Source organism: Notechis scutatus, chromosome Z (genome assembly GCF_049901735.1).
Source record: "Notechis scutatus isolate UNSWTSFEM ecotype Mainland chromosome Z, rNotScu1.2, whole genome shotgun sequence".
Lineage (NCBI taxonomy): Eukaryota > Metazoa > Chordata > Lepidosauria > Squamata > Elapidae > Notechis > Notechis scutatus.
In genome coordinates, this window is record NC_142025.1 from 108891938 (window position 1) to 108909984 (window position 18047).

Genomic DNA, 18047 nt, shown 5'->3' on the forward strand with positions numbered 1-18047 from the left:
GAGGAGACCCTCTGACCACTCACCCCCCTCCATCCCCCTCTCAGCTGGATGCAGGGTTTCTGCCTGAGGTGCTGCTGTTGCATAGCAATCTCCGCTCTCCACGCCACTGCCTTTTTAAACAAAAGCCTTCCAGCCCTCTTGAGGAATTGGGAGACTGGACCCAAATTCAGTTTGGAGTGAAAACATCGGGCGCGGTCACGTGCTCTGGAGCCCGGCCGAGACCTTTTGAAGGCTGAGAACTCCTCGATTCCGCAGAGATTGATATTCTTTTTGTTCTCCGAGAATTGACAATAAGAGGCTTTGGTCCTCCTTGGCGGGAAAGGAGGGAGAGAACTTAGCAACGGGCGAGCTGTTTTGATCTCGGGGCTATTTGCTGGCCGAAACGGGGGGGGAGGGGGAGGGGAAGGAAGATTTACACTTTTGGCGCTGGAGAAAAGGTCAACTTTTACTGGACAGAAACTTTGGGTGGAAAACAGCTTTGTCTTCACAGGCTTGAAAAACCTCTTCCCTGCGTGCTTGGGCGAGAGATTTTCGGGCGGAAGATTATGCTACAGGTTAGCAAGAGATGGTTTGACGCATTGCACAGTGGCACCATTTTATTCCACCTCCCCATTTTTATTTCTAAAAAAGAAACCTGTAATAAAACCATCTGTAATAAATTAAAAAATCTGTTAAAACTATCTGTAATAAATTAATCCATTTCTCTATGTCCATGTTTGTCATTTGAAGGGAACTCTTTTTTAAAAACGTGGGCGGAGGTTGGGTTTTGCCATTGATCGTTTTCTTTGATTTTTTTTTTGTCTTCCTGTCCTTTTAAAAATGAAAGTCAGGGCTGCCCCCCCCCCCCCGTTTTGTGCAGAGCATTGATTCTGGATCAAAATGGGATGGACGGGTGAAGGAATAGCAGCAAAGTTGTGTGCGTTTATGGCAACAACAGCTGTGTTTGTGCGTGTTGAGGGAACATTGCTTTTGCTGCATTCCTTAAATTAAGCTGTTTTTCCAGGGGCATGAGCAGACACACTGTTGTTCGCAAATGCTTATTCAGTCAACTTCAAAATCTGGAATTAATCATTTTTACCTGAGTTTTGTATTTTGCAGCAAAAAAAAAAATGCCTTGGGCACCTCTGAAACTTCCTTTGCAGATTGAAATGGTATAGTCCTAAGTATTGCTTGGGTATAATCTGATCAGGCCCTCATATTTCCAGTTTCTTTGGGTGGGGGGATTGGATTTCTATCCTCAGCCACCTATTTACCAGGACTAATGTGAAAATCAGGCAACTGGTCTTTTTTTATCCCTCTTATAATACAGGTAGTCCTCAACTTACAACCATTTGTTTAGTGACTGTTCAAAGTTACAATGGCATTGAAGTGATTCACGACTGGTCCTTGCCCTTGTTTGTCATAACATCTGCATAGTCATGTAATCAAAATTCTGGCAACTGGCATGCATTTAGATCAGGGGTGCTAACTCTGCCTGGTTTAGCGAAGGGGGAAAAAGTCCCGATATGTCACATGACACCGCCTTGACACTGCAAGTTTGACACCCCTGCTTTAGATGGTTGCAGTGTCCCAGGGTCACAACCGTCATTTCCACCATTCCAGATGGCTTCCAATGAACAAAGTCAATGAGGGAAGCTGGAATCACTTAATGGTTTAGTTAACAACTACAGTGATTCACTTAATAACCATGCAGGGAAAAGTCATAAATTGAATGCGATTCATTTAACAATTGCCTTGCTTAGCAATGGAAATTCTGGTCCTAGTTGTGGTTGTGAGTCAAGGACTACCTATATCTTTTTCTTGACCTAGAACCAAATGTGCTTCACATGAAGCTGTTATTAAATTTCTTTTGGGGTGAAAGAAAGTAGCTTTTGTACTGTACTCTGTTCCATTGCTAATAACTTGAGGTAGGTGGAGGGAACAGTAAAAAAAATGACCAGAAAGCATTAAATATTATCTCCCAGAGCATTATGTCCTAGACAATAAAACAAAATGAATAATATGCATAAGGCAAGTGGTCTGTAGCCTCCCATGATACATTTGAATGATCATTCAGAGAGGCAACCTGGGGGCTTCATATCATTGGCCTTCTCCTGACTCAGCAGCGCCAGTGGCAAATTGTGACCTAAGAAAGGAAGAAGCTTTGATACAGATAGTAAATACAAACCTCTCCATGAGAACAGCCAGTTGGAACATATTTTGCAAATCTTTCAGAGTAGGTTGTGAAGTGAAGTGGAAATTCTAAATAGTAGCAAGCAGCGATTAATTTTAGATTTGGCCCACAACCAAAGGATTTATTATTTTTATTGCAGAATCTTGGAGCCAAGATTGCTGGAGCAAAAAGCTAGGGAAGCTGCATCTGTTGGAATGTCATGATTAGGGCAGTTCAACACTCATCTTTGCTGCCAATTTACTGGGCATCTATAGGCATGAGAACATCTTTCAGCCTCAGCTCATCAGCAGTAAGAAGATAGCATGTACCTACTTTCCATACATTATTAAACTTGTTTGTATGTGAATATCTTGTAACTATAATATAGATTACTAGTGGGACCTGCAAGAAAAGGTTAGCCAACTTTTCCCATGACCATATCAGATTCATATACATTATGTGATTTGTCCGATTTTGACTTGGGGTGATAGGTGACTCTAATCACTGTGATTTGTAAACTTTTGTTTATAGTTTAATGTGTCTTATGAACTCAACCAAATATGGATTAGTAAGTATATAAGTAAACTACAGCTTAAGTCGGTGTCTCCAGTTTTAATCCATAAGGAGCTCCATTATTCGCTTCTCTTTTATGCTGGACATCTTTCAGTAAACTAAGCATCCTCAATTCTTGTAGGACAAGAATTTGGAGAGAGGCAGAAGCTGCCTTTCCAATCTATAAAAATATTTTCCAACTCTTGCCACAGTGATTCCTTGTTTCCTGTGGTCCCATTTCAGTGTCAGAGTTCATTCAGGAGGTTCAATCTTTTTTATTCTGAATTTCCTGGAGACAGATGAAGTATCAGTTCCTGAAATACTTAATGCTGTGGAGTCTGGTACTCTCTGAACTTGTTTTGTTACCCTAGTCAGGTAACAAAATGTCTGCAAGAAAACAACCAACTCAGAGAGCATCAAGGACTCCAAAGTTCAACCCTGGACTACTTATATTCTCTTCTATTGCTACTCAATGCTGGTCTGATACCGAGCCTTGTTTCTTTGATATTTTATAGCAATCTTTTGTGATCTTCCCTGTTGAATGGAAGCTGTTATGGCCTGTGGCCTGCATGTGTGGACTATACAAGTATCATAAAAAAAGAAGCAAAAACTGATTCCTCTAGAGATTTTTATTGTTAAGAGTAGGGATTCACCATTGACTGCTCTGGGAAAAATAAAGCAGAGCCCACACATTCTCAAATACAAGGATCCCATTACATGTGGGAGTTAAAACTCCAGCTGGAGTCCTTTTCAAACAATGCCCCCTTTTATAAGCAACTGAGCAATTAACTCCCAGTGCCTGTTCAGGTTAGGGAATAAGTAAGATATCTTCTAGTTGGACCAATACCTTTTTGGTTCCACTGGAGGCTTATGACCCTGTTCAAGACTGTATACCACTCAAAACCTTACATATCGATACCCCCAACTTCAACAGCTGGTCCAAAGTTAGAAGTTTGACCCCTTAAAACATCATGCATTCCTTATTTTGTGAGATCAACATGGCAAACAACATCTAAGCATGTAAGTCTTTAATACAGTTGGTAACATTCAAAGAACTGATACAGTCAGAATCCGATTACAAGAGTTCCTCCTCCATGGTACTACAGGAGCCCTGCTCAAAGCCAACAGCCAGAACCCACTAAATCAGCGCTGCAAAGAACCCCCCCCCCCACAGCCAATAACAGTTGGAGTCTCCTCCTTTTATCTCCTTATGTCAAGGGTCTTCAAACTTGGCAAGTTTAAGACTTGTGGACTTCAATCCCAGACCTCCTGAGCTAACATGACTGAAGGAGAAGTTCTGGGAGTTGAAGTCCACAAGTCCTAAAGCTGTCAAGTTTGAAGACCCCTGCCTTATGTGAAACCATAGACTCATTGGCTATTGTCATTTGTGCCTGCCACCGCTGCAACAGTGCAATCTGTCTCAAGCTTCCCACTGCCCCCAGCATTTCCCAAAAGGAACAATCCCACCCTCCCCAGTGCCCCCCATTTCAATCTTGCCCAGCCTCCCAATGCCCCAATCACAGAAAACAGTTGCTATCTTAGCAGGAACTGTGCATGCACACCACAAAGCAGCTACCATCTATGAAAGTGGAAGGGAAGGGAGACCAAAAAGAGGAAATGTAGCCTTTGATCAGGGAACAGTATATGCACAGGAGGGAAAGCTATAAAATAAAAGCCAAGAGAGAGATCATAGAGGAGGGGAGAGGAATGAACAATCTAGTTTTATTTTAAAAGGTAAATGAAAAAAAACCAGGTCTAAGCCCCTGGAAGGAACCAGAACTTCAAAGACCATTTAGATAGATGGAATCAGGACAGATGAGACCAAGCCAGACAAGTACAAGGGTAAAAATGAGTTGGGTAGAGGAAAAACAACTCTTGTTTGGGAGCATTAGGTTAGCATGATAGTAGCAAGTCAAGTCCTTACTGGGGCTTGTGCGTCTCACTTGTGAGGTCCTGCTTTTTATTTTTATTTTCCTCCTATGTACACTCCAGAGGGGACAAAAGAGAGCTAGCAAGGCAATAAGATGCCATCCGGCTACTCCAAGAATATATCACTAAAGATTTAGGGGAAGGAACATGGGTTAGTTATGATTATACAGGGGGGGAAAAACCAAAGCCCAATGATAATCCAAATCTCCTATATCAAGGAAGCTAAATGTGCAAGAGAATTAGAGGGCAAAGAGAAACATCAGAGGAGATATTGATTATCTGATAATTTAGAAAACGTGTAGTCTTCCATCCATACCTCCCTAGGTACTGAGGATCACTATAGATACCAAAGGCAGACAACACTAGCTTTAAGTTATGAGAGAAAGGAAGGCAAGGTTGGTAAGGAAGGTGGATATGATGTGCTGGATTTAAAGGTTGGGGGAGTTAATGTTTGTTTTAAAAAGAGTAAAGTTGCATCCCATCTGGGCCTCCTTGGACTTTTAGTACCGTTAGGGGAGATTGTCACCTGGCCCAGTGGCCGGAGTGCATTGTGGGATAGCAGAAGGAGTCCTGTTCAGAGGTGGGAGGCGGTCTCATCCCCTGGCCTGGAGCTCAGCAGGACACCTCCATGGTGGGGGCAGGTGGCTGTGGGGCTCCTGCCTCGCTGCTCTGGGACAGGGTGCGAGACCGGGAGCGATTCCCATCCCCGGAGGTGGCGCTGGACAGAGAGGCGGTGCGGGAGCGAGAGAGGCGCGTCATGCAAGATGAGGCCACTGTGGAGAAAGAAAAAAATGAGAGGGAAGCAAAGTTAGATAAAACTCTTGCATATTATAAAAGGCAATTATCAAGACCTTATTTTGAATTGAGCCAATGATGGAGTAAGTGGCATCTGTACGAAAAGAAGGGAAAATAGCAAGGAAGATACCAGCAATGATCAGGGTCTAAATGGTTGAAAACAGCAATCCACAACCTTTCTGGCTTGGTGGCCCAGTGGAGGTGGGGGGAAGGGAATGGTTCTGTGTGAGTGGCAGATAGGCACATGAGTGCATGCAGCTCTAGCCACCCCTCGCACAAATGGAGTTCACACATGAGAGTAATCACTCGCCACTTGTGTGGCCTAGTTCCAAAAAGGCCACGGCCTGGTAATGGGCTGTGACTTGGGGTTTGGGGACTCCTGGTCTAAAATTGGCCCAATGTAATTCCTTAATTGGGTGCTCTCTAAGATCTAGAGAACAAGGAAAAGTGAGGACTGCTTAGACTCTAGAAAAGGAAGCCTATCTGGTACAAGAGAAAAATGAAGGAGAAAATTTCTAATCTTCTAGGACAGAAAGCATATACGTCTTGCAAGTTATTTTCAAATGTTTTCTATTGACAGCCTGCACATTCTCTTCTTCACAGTTGGCACTTATCCACATCTTGGCTTTCTGGCTTTGGCGCCAAACAATGAAGTTGCATACCATCAGCTTCTGCCTTCCCCAATATTTAACAGAGCCCCTTAAAAGTATGGAGTGCAACAAATCATTTGCAGACAATTAGTACACTGACATAAAAAGGTTAATCAAGTGAGTGGTCTTATTTTGAAATCAAACCACAGTGCAGGATTGCTGGCAATCCTTGTATAATAGCACATCAAAGACCATCCCTATTTGGGCACACAACAAAAATCCAAACAAAATGTCTGCTTCTGCTATCCCACTACCACAGCAAACAACTCGGTGTTCTCTAGTGGAAAGGGGAGGTTGTGCATTGGGGAGTGAAGTAACCAGAGGAAAGGTGAGCAGACATGTTGGAGGAGAGAATTATGGGAGATGAGGGAGAAATACCATATAAGGTACCTGACCCCTGACTCAATTTCTTGTCCAGTACATGAGGGACTGAGGAGAAACAGGAAAGGATATCCTTAGGCTAAACTGATCAAGAACTTGTACTTAGAATGAATGTTCCATAATGTTCAAGGCCTGAGCTGATACTCTGATTGCTCTAACTGAGCTCTAAATAGCCATGGAGAGAAGGTAGATGTAGAAGTGGGAAGGAAAGAGGGAATTGGGGGAGCAGGATTCAGAGAAAATGAGAACTTCTAAGCAATCCCAATTATCTGGAAGCATCATTTTGGGTGCAAGGACCAGCCAAAAAATGGGTAGTCCCAGGAATCAAGTAGTACAATTATGGTGAGTCCATGTAGTGTCCCAAGTGACAATGTCTTCTTTTTCCTAGTTTAATTTATAATCTCCGCCAACATTATTTATTTATTTATTATTTATAACCTCACATGTTATGCGAGCTTAAATAACTCTGGTTTATTTATTAAACTACATCTAAATAAACCATAACTCGGTGTGCTTTGTGAATGCCATCTAGGGTACAAAAGGACCTTGTCAGGAATGTCTCTGCTCTTGGCTAGATGAAACACAAGGTTTTGCAGCCCCATAACTTATGAACTTTGGGGGATGGACAATGGGACAGAGGTTCTCAGATCCAATACTTACTATAACCCATTCCTTGCACAAAGTATTTGAATGCCTCTGTCAGTTTTCCAGGCTGAAAGATACAAAAAGACCAGAGAAAAACATTAAAAAATGCATATCTGGAAAGAGAGGGTGGGGCCAAAAACCCTAAAGGTTCAATTACTTGCTTCCTTGCTTCCAAATTACTGCTCATTGACTATATTTGTGGGGAGGGGACAGCAAAGATTAGAAAAACATCTGACATGGAACCCCTTCAAATTTCTTTTTATGAAACCCATTGAAACAAATTCTGATTTCCTCACACAATGGGAGACGATCAATTGCAAGGGTCTTCAAACTTCAAAAACAAGTTTAAGACTTGTGGACTTCAACTCCCAGAATTCCTGAGCTAACATGACTGGAGGAGGAATTCTGAGAGTTGAAGTGTATATATATATATACACACTTCAACTCTCAGAATTCCTCCTCCAGTATATATACAAAGTGTGTGTGTGTGTGTATATATATGTATATATATATACATATATATATACATATATACATATATACATACATACATATATATATATATATATATATATATATATATATATATATATATATATATACTTTGTGTATATATATATATACTTTGCTGATTTGAAATGCCAAGAATGAGAAGTGAAACTCATGTCATACAGGTTCTACAGCTACAAAAATCTCTATCTCTTCCCACAAAAGAGCAGAAAAGCAAAAACAAATCTAGGACCGTGGAGCTTTAGAAGAGGGTTAATCCAATGCTGAATATTAGAAGAAACTGTCAAACTTCTGGATTTCTCTTCTGCTTTTTAAAAGTGGACTTCTGAGGGATAGTTGCAAAACTATCCAGCTCACCTTTCTCATAAAAGATCTGAAACCCAAGATCCAAGAGAAAGGGCACAAAGCAAGTGTTCCTTTAGGGGAGAAATACAGCCACTAGCTTCATAGTGATTTCAATTACATTGCAGAACTTCATTGGAAGTCAATCAGCTCCAATGTTGGTTATGTGGAAATGTCTGATGTTTTCAAACTGGCATGGAGTACTTTTTCAGAAATGCCTACAGGTTCCTTGTCTACTTCTCCATTTCAACAGGGCCCTTTCGCCTCTGCAGACAGATTTTTGCATGACTACTTTGGGTGGAGTAGAGCAGAGGAGACATTATTTCCCTAAAAAACCTTGTTTAATGAAATTTTACTTGGTGTGTGTATGCACAACATCTTAGCAATTACCTACGATTTCTTCCAGTTTCTCAGAAAAAGTATTATAAGGTCTACTAAATTGCAAATTAAGGTAAGAACTAGCCAGCTATATTTCAGCCTACTGCGCTGTATGAACTAGCTCTTTGGATTAGTTTATAATTCACTGTTTCTGCATTGATAATAATCACACTTTAATTCAATTTTCTGTGTACAGACCTCCAATGTATTTTGTTTTGTTGATTTGCACAAAGACAGTCTATGGTATATGGAGAACAGGACTGACTGACTATTACTAGTCTGCAATCATATGTAAGCATATGACAAATGCAATCACACAAAACGTTTTGAAATACTCAAATAGAAGGAAGAATGATATATTAAGGAAAAAACACTTTTAAAAATATTTTGAAATGGAAAACTAATTCTGTTTCTGAATCTGTGTATCAACTTATTAGTATATTTTACTTGTGTCAGCTGTGGTTGTCCTCCTGAATCAGCCATCTGCAAGATAAGAAAGAGAAACCTAAATAAGCACACTTACCTAAAAAAGGATAAACCTTTCCAACATGATGATCTGGTGCTGATTGAAAGGTATGGGAGCTATTTCATGTTGGAGAAATGTGTGATAGGATATGTTTACACAAGACTGTTGACTTGGTCTGCAGTCCCCCTGTAGGATAACAGCATACGATCTTGGATGCCACATATGATCTTGGAATGCCCATCTTGTGGCAGCTCAAAAGTAGTTGCTTACTTTCTGCTTTTCAAAAAATTATAGGAAGATAATCTATGATGGCATGATCAAGGTTAGTAGCACAATAGGGAAAATGGTAACTGAAACAGACATAGCTCTCACCTCTTTCCATCAGTTTTATCACCCTGCATAACTAAAGGGATAGGAACTCTGCAGGTTAGCCCAACATAATCGTGGAAAGAGTTTTGCAAGTTGGTATTTGGATACATCTGAAATGCACAGCCTACCTTGAGGAAAGAGGTCTGGGTGGGATCCAGTTTAGAATTGCACTCCACCTGGGAAGAGAATAAAGCAGAGGTGGTATTCAGCAGGTTCTGACCAGTTCTGGAGAACTGGTAGTGGAAATTTTGAGTAGTTTGGAGAACCGGCAAATACCACCTCTGACTGGCCCTGCCCCCATCTATTCTTTGCCTCCCGAGTCCCAGCTGATCGGCTGGTTCTTCTTTTGTTGCCCTGCACAGGAGAACGGAGCTGGAAAGCAGGTTAGTGGCGTGGGGAGGGAATGGGATTTTGCAGTAACCTTCCCCCAGGAGTGGGGAGGGAATGGAGATTTTGTAGTATCCTTCCCCTGCCACACCCACCAAGCCATGCCCACCAAGCCATGCCCACAGAACTGGTAGTAAAATTTGTTGAATCCCACCACTGGAAGAAAGGTAGATAGCTTGAATCTAAAATAAACACAAGGTAAGAAAGAACACATTTTGGCTTCTAGGTAAGTAAAAAAGAGGCAGGAAATAGTCAGAATCTACTTACCATTTTGTGAAGCTTTTAAAAAAGACAAGTCTTCATCACTTACCACAGCATCTTCATGCGGAGCCTGGTCTCCCACCACCAGCATGATAGGACATCTGGCAAGAGGGCAGGAGAAAAGAAAAATGGTAGAAAGTTAGAATTGGAGGCCAAATTACTATAAATTGCTTGCAATAATCCGTTTTGGACCTACAAATTTAGAGATTGACTCCAAGTTATGTAAAAGAGCATAAACAGCCTAATCATGGGGGCGGGGTGATGTAACCAAGTAATCAGAATGTCAAAACAAAAAAACCCAAGAACAAACTTTATTATTTTTTTTTTGTTTGGTGGGAATTATGGGTCAAAAGAATTGGAAGTAATGCCAGGTAAGTTGGTCTAATATTGAGGAAAATATGAAGGGAGAGATTAAGGAAGAGAAAAACTGAAGTCAAGAAACAGCATTCCTAGATGCTTGATTACCGAGTTAACCATTTTTAGACCACATAATGCCTTGGTTCAGAAACCAATGAAAAGAGCCAGGTTGGTACATCGTGCTAAATTAAAATTTCAATGCAAAGCCAATGCATCCTGCAGTTCACTTTCTAGTAACCTAATTAAACCTGCCTTGTCAGCACAGCCAGAATCTATGGACTATAAAGGGCTAAAGGTGGCTTGCTGGAGTTATTCAGATCATCAGGGCTGCTATTGTTCAAGAATTAAAGTAGGTGCTGAAGACTAGAATCCTTTTCTTTTTCTGCCTACACACACACACACACACACTGGTGCGTGCCCGCATGCACGCGCGCACACACACGAAAACAGCAGGCTGATCTATTATTTTCTCCCTCCATTGTTTACTTCTCCTTATCTCTCTTTCTAGTGATGAATATTTCTCTTGTGCCAGAATGGAGAGTGATGGGGAACATTGGCGGTTAATATAAAGTGAGATAAGGCAAGATAAACAAGAGATGAAGAAGAGCGTGCCTTGTGCATTGCATATTTGTATTTCCCCATCCCTTTCTGTTGGAGGGAGCCTTTGACTCCTCCCCTCCTTATTGGCCATGTTCAGGCAATAACTTGATTTGCTAGACCATGGTTTAAAACCTCCAAATCTGGGTTCATAAATTTATGACTTATTTAAGTCATAAATAAGTAAATTAGGTTTGGTTTTATTTGTAGTGTGAGCACAGCCAGTTTAGCATAGCTGAAGAAACAATTGCTGTAAGAATCTCAAATTTTCAAATGACAGTTTTACTGTAAGAACAAATTCTCAAGACACAAACAATCCAATAAACACCCCCCTTGAAACCTGGGAAAACAGAAGATGGGACACTGTCGCAGCAACATATACTCAGGATTGGTTCTTTCTTTTGCAGTTGGAAGACCCTCAAAGAAAAGAAAAGCCCCCAAACTTCTCTTAATTTAATTTAAACCAATTTGTGTGGCCCCAAAAGACACATCTATGAATTGCTGCAGACTTTTGGCAGGGATATCAATCATATGTTAGTCAGATGCTCTTTCTTTGCACGAGACTGCCTCTGAAAAATTGAGGCAGACATTCTGTAGGTCCAAGTTCCAACATGAACAAGCGAGGGGGCTCTGTTTAGAAATCCCCCTTCTAAACACATTCAGAGAGAAATGAGGCAGACTTGTTTATGTATATTGAAGTGGTTTGCTGCTGAATTTCTGTGGTTGCTTTGACAGAGAGAAAAAAGTTACTGTATTTTGCTGTTCCTCCCTTACCCCACTTTTGGCCTCTTCTGTGTAGGACTTACATATAATAAGACGAGCAGCAAAATTAATTTTCCCTTAGAGCAAATATATAGAAGCAGGAGGCCCAACTCCCTCTTGAATTTGGCAGAAGAATCAAGTCCCACATGGATCAAAGGACTCTTTTGCATTCTACCAAAGTTGCTGGCATGAACACCTGAACAGATGTCTTGCTGAGTTTATATAAATTCTGGATTTTGGGGCTGTACAAACAGAAATGAAATGTCTCTTTCCTTTAGCACTCCTTGGGGATTTCTTTGTCTATACAGACATTTTATTATCCAGAAAGCTAGTAGGTGACAGGTAGAAATAGCATCGGCAAACTGAATATTTGGATTTTAACAGCAGCAACATCAGTAGCAGACAAAGAATGGTAATTTTTCAGTCCAGCCTCGAAACAGGGACCCATGGAAAAGAAAAAGAAGCCGCCACAGTTCTTATATTTAGACCTAACATACAACATGTCTTTTTTTAGTCCCCTTACACTCTTTGAGCTAGCAGTGTGATTTTTGTTTCCCTCTTGCCACTTCTAAAAGTTATTCACATGGTGACATCTTTTATTTTGGATTAATTAATTATGCAAGCAAGTCTCTGAGGCTTCAGAATGAGGAGCAAAAAATAGAGAAGCATAAGTCAATTAGAGTACAATGAATTAGAATGAAAAGCAGAAGGACAGATTGGGGGAGGGGGGCACTGCTTTATTTTTAAAAAGTTCTTTTTCAGTTTTTCTCCCTAATGATTTTAAAACCTAGGGTATAGGTGTTTAGACATCAAACAACTGTATAAAGAGTTGCCAGGTTTTAATACCTTAAACCACATCTTTTTCTGGCATCATTTTTATCTCCATACTGTGAGAAGTTTCATTTGCAGGATATTAAAGATAGGTCAACCCATATTTTTCATTAGCTGGCAACTTCTTTTCATCCGTGATTTTTAGTACCAAATTATCCCAAACTGATAAGTATGTCCAACGTCACCCCATTGCTAAGTTTCCCCTTTTAAGGATTCAAACTTAATTACATGCGAACTCCGTCAGAAATGTTAGTGGTAACTTCAGATGGTACATGCATAGAACAAATAAATGAGCTTAGAAGATGCAGAAAGGTTAAAGACTGGTTGACACTCACTTGAATGTGGTATCCCCTCCACGTTCCAAGCTCAAATCTCTGCGGCTATGAAGAAAAAGGAAGGGAATCGTAAATTACTACTTCAGCCTCCTTAGGATAGCTTTTTTTTACACCAATTACCCAGTCCCTTTCTCTCATTTTCTCCACAAATATAGAAACATAGAAAACTGATTGCAGAAAACAACCTAGTGGTCCATCAAGTTGTGCTTTGAGGTTATTTGATTTTTCGTTTTCTTTTTAAACAATTTATTATTTTTTAATTGTTATTTTTATATTTTTTAAATTTTTGTGGGATGATGGACATGTGTTTATCCCAAGCATGTTTAAACTCACTTACTGATGATTGACCCACTACACCTATGCTGGAAGTTCATTCCAAGCTTGCGCTTCTTTCTGTGAAGTAATACTTTTAACATTCCCTCCTGTCAGTTTGAGGTTATGCTCCTATATTCTTGATTTTTTGCTTAATATTGAAAATACTGTCTTCTAGAACCTTATTAATACATTTAAAAGTTTCAGTCATACCCCTTTTCCTTCCGTTTTCCAAGCTGTACATATTCAGTTCCTCCCATCTTTCTTGATGTTTTGTCCTTCAGACCTCGTGCCCATTTCTGGACTTGCTCAATCTTGTCAATATATATATTTAAATTATGTCTAGAACTGGACATATTATTCCAAATGGGGTCTGACTAAAGTCCTATATAGTGGGATTGGAATATCTTTTTTCCAGCTGGTGATCTGTCCAGTTAAGCATCCCAGAATTTTGTTTGCCTTCACAGCTGTCTGGCCACACTGTTCATTTTGAAGTCATCTGCTATGAGCACACCCAAATATCTCATAACCTGGCTTTCTACTTGCTTTCCCTGATCATTTCTAATATTTTTGTTGGTGTTGTTTACATAATTGCAACCACAAGATTTAGAAACTAACCTAATTTGATAAATGAAACCTCCAGCCTTTAGAGTGAATGTTTCTAGTGTCACAAATTTGGTAGAGTTTTTAATATTTTCTTTTCATGTGGAGAAAACAGGTCTATCAGATTTGGATTGCAAGTATCATGGTAACAACTAGATGGCAGCACAGAATATGCCTTCTGAATATCTTTGCTGCCTTTTAGCGTTTGTGTGGATTTTTGCAGACAAGTCTGATAGCTCCAGGAAAGCACCTTTAGAATCCTAATACATATCAAATATATAATACTATGTCCAGTGATTTATCTATTTCAGTATTTTTCAAATTTGGCAACTTTAAAATATGAAGATTTCAACTCTTATTAGTCAGCATTCTGGTGCTTTGAGAGTTGAAGTTCATACATTGTAGAATTGCCACAGTTTGAAAAACTGAACTATTCTGTATTGTTATCATTAATGATAAAACGTTTACAATTTTTAAACTAATATTATATGGGATGGCTTCCACAAGATCAAAATTAAATATAAATACTTAAGTCATCTTCCTTTCAAGTTTAATAATTAATTCACTGATTTATATTATGGCATTTCAATACAATGCTCAAATCCCCAGGGCCTAGTTTTTCCAAGGTTGTAAAGAGAGCAGAGACTAAATTTATGATTGAGTCATATGAAAATTGCCCATTAGAATGGCAATTCCTAAGCTGTAAATTATGAAGGAACTCCTGAAACAGATCTGGAAAAGTCAATTAATTAAATAATTATAGAATCTTGTAAGTTTTGGAAAAACCCATCCAGGCTCAGCTTCATTTGAAGTAGGAGGCTTTCTTAGGCCTATACGAAATACTTATGGGTCTGTGATGGCTACTTTAGATGCAGATTGTGAATAGGTGAAGTATCTCTTCTCAAGTACTGACCCCCATACGCTAGCAACCAAGAGGAAAGTGTTTGAAAAGTTTATGTTTAGACTGGTTCCTTTTGCTTGGACATCCTTCTCCCCATTGTGTCCTAGTTTGTTTTCTACACATAGGACTATTCTGGCAGCCGCTGAGAGCTTAACCTAGACTCAGCCTTGCCCTGTCCTCCCTGTCCCCACAACCTGTTGTAACTACTCCAGTAGAGTTGAATGTTGGGTAAATTTGTAGCATGACTCAGGATATCCCGTTGTTGTTGCACCATCTCAGTGTTCTTGGAAAGTTCCTCCTGTGGAAGAAGAGGAGTGTTACTCCTGTAACTTAATCTCACCATTACTCCATTAAATTTATCTAATCTCTAAGGCTGCCAAGTTTTTAACCAGCCTCTGTTACTTGTGGCTTAACATCCATCTCCTTTGGCAAGGGATTTTCTGCCCTCGATGCTAAGAAAATGTATGTCTGTTGACTTCTGCACCTCCAATTGATGTTAAAGGCACTGAAATAGACCCAGGTTTCTTCTATCATTTTCTCTCAATCCAACTGTAATTATGATTAGTCATATAACTCCAAATCAATGCCATTTCCCCCGGAAAATAAATATTACAAATAGAATGAGGAATGAGGATAATAATAATAAAAACCCTAAACTTCTAAAGCAATGTTTCTCAGTCTTGGCAACTTTAGGATGTATGGATTTCAACTCTCAGAATTCCCCAGCCAGCATGGAATTGAAGTCTACACATCTTGCCACAATTGAAAAACACTGTTCTAAAGTAAATAGTTCTAGCTTGCTTTCAAAAAAGAGGAATTATTTTCTTGTTGCCTATTTTTATTTATTTTTTCACTATAATATCAATTGTTCTCCAAGAATCATTCCAATTGCCTAGCATAGCTGGAATAGAAAGTAACCAGCAGTCTCTTATATATTAACTTTTGATGTAATGTAATACAGTTCAATACATGCATCTTAAAAAGCCTGTCCTAGTATTACCAGGGAGCTGGAAGTGAAGCGAGACTAACTATCTTATTCTGATTTTTTATGTACCATCCATCATTTCTTTATTCTCCTACTCAGTGGTGGGATTCAAATAATTTAACAGCCGGTTCTCTGCCCTAATGATTTCTTCCAACAACCAGTTCACCAGACTGCTCAGAAAGTTAACAATTTTCCCGAACTGGTGCGAACTGGCTGAATCCCACCACTGCTCCTACTGGTCATGCATACCTGGCTGAAGAGATGTCCTAGGATCATCTCAGAAATGGAGGAGGTGAGGCCAGTAAGCTTAAGAAAAAACAGAATATGATTAGAGGACAAACAGAACATTATTTTGAAAGGGCAAAACTGATATTTGTACAGGTAGTCCTCAACTTACAGCCACAATTGACCCCAAAATTTATGTTGCTAAGTGAGGAATTTTTAGGTGAATTTTGTACCATTTTATGACTTTTCTTGCTGCATCTGTTAAGTGAATAACTGCAGTTGTTAAATTAGTAACACAGTTGTTAAATGAATCTAATTTCCCCATTGACTTTGCTTGTCAGAAAATTGCAAAAGGGGATCATATGATTCCACAACACTGCAATTGTCATAAATGTGAATCAGTTGTCAAGCATCTGAATCAAAATCACATGACCACAGGCAATGGTCATAAGTGTGAAAAGTGTCATAAGTCACTTTTTAGTGCTGTTGTAACTTTGAACGGTCACTAAATGAGCTGTTATAAGTTAAGGACTATGTGTACAACAGGAAAACTAGAGTCTTAAAACTAAAGTCATTGGCTTATGCCTCCATAGCTTAAACAGTGCTCAAGCCTAGAGATTTTTTTTTGTTTAATTTATATGCCACCCATCTTCCTTCAATAATGATTTAAAGGTTGATTCTGCCAGTATGCAATGTACCACAGAAAAAGGTGCTTTTGCATGTATACAAACTGTATTTTGTTGTATCTTTGAATTACGTTTAAAATCCCTGCAATAAAGAAGCTGTCCTTTAGATACTTTTTTCCACTTCTATACTTTCTAATCTTTTTTTTTGTTCTATATCCCCAAAAGTTGGGAAACAATATCAGAATAATATTTAGTTAATTTTCCTAGATGTTAAATGATTTGCTTTTTGGAAGCTAAATGCATTAACTTTAGTTTTAAGAAATAACGAAGTATGTATGAGAAATGTGTCAACTTTGTTTGAGTGTACTTAAATCAACTAACAATGGCCAGAGAAAGTAAGTAGGAACTGTTCCATTCATTGTCCATTCTCAAGAAACTGTTGTAGAGAGTCAGAGATGAGCATTTAAATGGCTTAACTTAAAAACTGGAAGAATTGGGAGTTTCCTATCACTTGATGAACTATGCCAAATAGTCCATCCCCCTATCAATATATACCTATGTGAAAACAATAAACTATTTTAGTCTCTAAATCCCAGCAGTGGACTGACACATGCACACAAGCAATTGCTGATCTTCTCTTGAAGCTATATGGCCAACATGTGGTATTGTTAACACAATTTTAGCAAAAGTGTGACAGACAGAAGTATAGTTGTTCCAGATCCTGGATAAAATAATTAAATCTTACAGAATAAATGAAAAATAGCAAGAAAGTGCTATTTCTATAAATAGCAAGAAGGTTGCCCCTCATTGCTTTAATCAAACACTGATGGTCATTTTAATTACTTGCTATAGTCCTGTGTACAGTTTGTTGGCACACAACTATGAGCATCTTCCTCAATCTTACCTTATGAGCAGCCCAATCCATCCAGCCCTTGGCATTGGGGTCAATGTTTATCAGAACCAACCCCTCCACAGTGTCTGCATGGGAGAGCTGTGGGAAAATAAGAACACTTAGAAATAACCATAATCATGATTTAACTGCAATGACACAGCTCAAGCATACTTTAGGATAATTCATCACATTCATTATACATATTTTCAGACCTGCCCAAAATATACAGTAGAAGTAGGCTATAGAAAGAGATGTACAATGTTTGCATGGTCCATATCCATGTCCAAACTTCAATGTATACTGGCTGTATTCACATAACATGCTTAACCTCATTACTGAATCAATCCACTTTCTGTATTGAACCACAAGCTCACCAAATGGCCTGAATTGACACCATATACTAACCACATTTATTGAAAATATTAAAGCCACTAGATCTTGGTTACATATAATAAATACCAAAGCCCAACAAAGTGGACAACAAAGAACTAACACAGTACCACTAAATTTGGATTATTATCATGAGATTTATCTACTGATCAGGGAAAACATAATATAAGAAAAGTCACTAGAATGACTAGTGATGTAAAATACATTTTTCATATTCCAAGGTTAAAGCTGGTTTATTGTAGATGATTAGCCCGAGCCCAAGGGAGGGTTCAAGCACATCATAAGACACGAGTCCTTGTTTGCTCATAAGAGATCTAAGTCCAGGCCAGTCTTGAATGCTTCTCTTATCTTTCCTGCATTTCCCTTAATGGTCAGTTGGTCAGATTCTTGTAGAGAGATTATGCGTGTAATAAA

General features: G+C 39.3%; 1 protein-coding gene across 9 annotated transcripts in view; it reads right to left on the bottom strand.

Moving 5' to 3' along the window:
• Window positions 1-3318: 3318 nt before the first annotated feature.
• NDRG2 (NDRG family member 2) overlaps window positions 3319-18047 on the bottom strand; it is a 40940-nt gene continuing 26211 nt past the window's right edge. For 8 of the 9 annotated variants that reach the window (XM_026684233.2, XM_087946645.1, XM_087946649.1 and 5 more), the window contains 9 exons: window positions 17256-17342; window positions 15750-15806; window positions 14710-14813; window positions 12700-12744; window positions 9867-9918; window positions 9298-9345; window positions 8782-8817; window positions 7120-7171; window positions 3319-5406 (listed from right to left, as the gene is read on the bottom strand). In XM_026684233.2, coding sequence (XP_026540018.1) covers window positions 5246-5406; window positions 7120-7171; window positions 8782-8817; window positions 9298-9345; window positions 9867-9918; window positions 12700-12744; window positions 14710-14813; window positions 15750-15806; window positions 17256-17342 — 642 coding nt within the window. In that variant the 3' untranslated portion in view covers window positions 3319-5245. Of the gene's footprint in view, window positions 5407-6473; window positions 6508-7119; window positions 7172-8781; window positions 8818-9297; window positions 9346-9866; window positions 9919-12699; window positions 12745-14709; window positions 14814-15749; window positions 15807-17255; window positions 17343-18047 lie in introns of all 9 variants that reach the window. The other variant, XM_087946650.1, reaches the window with a different exon arrangement.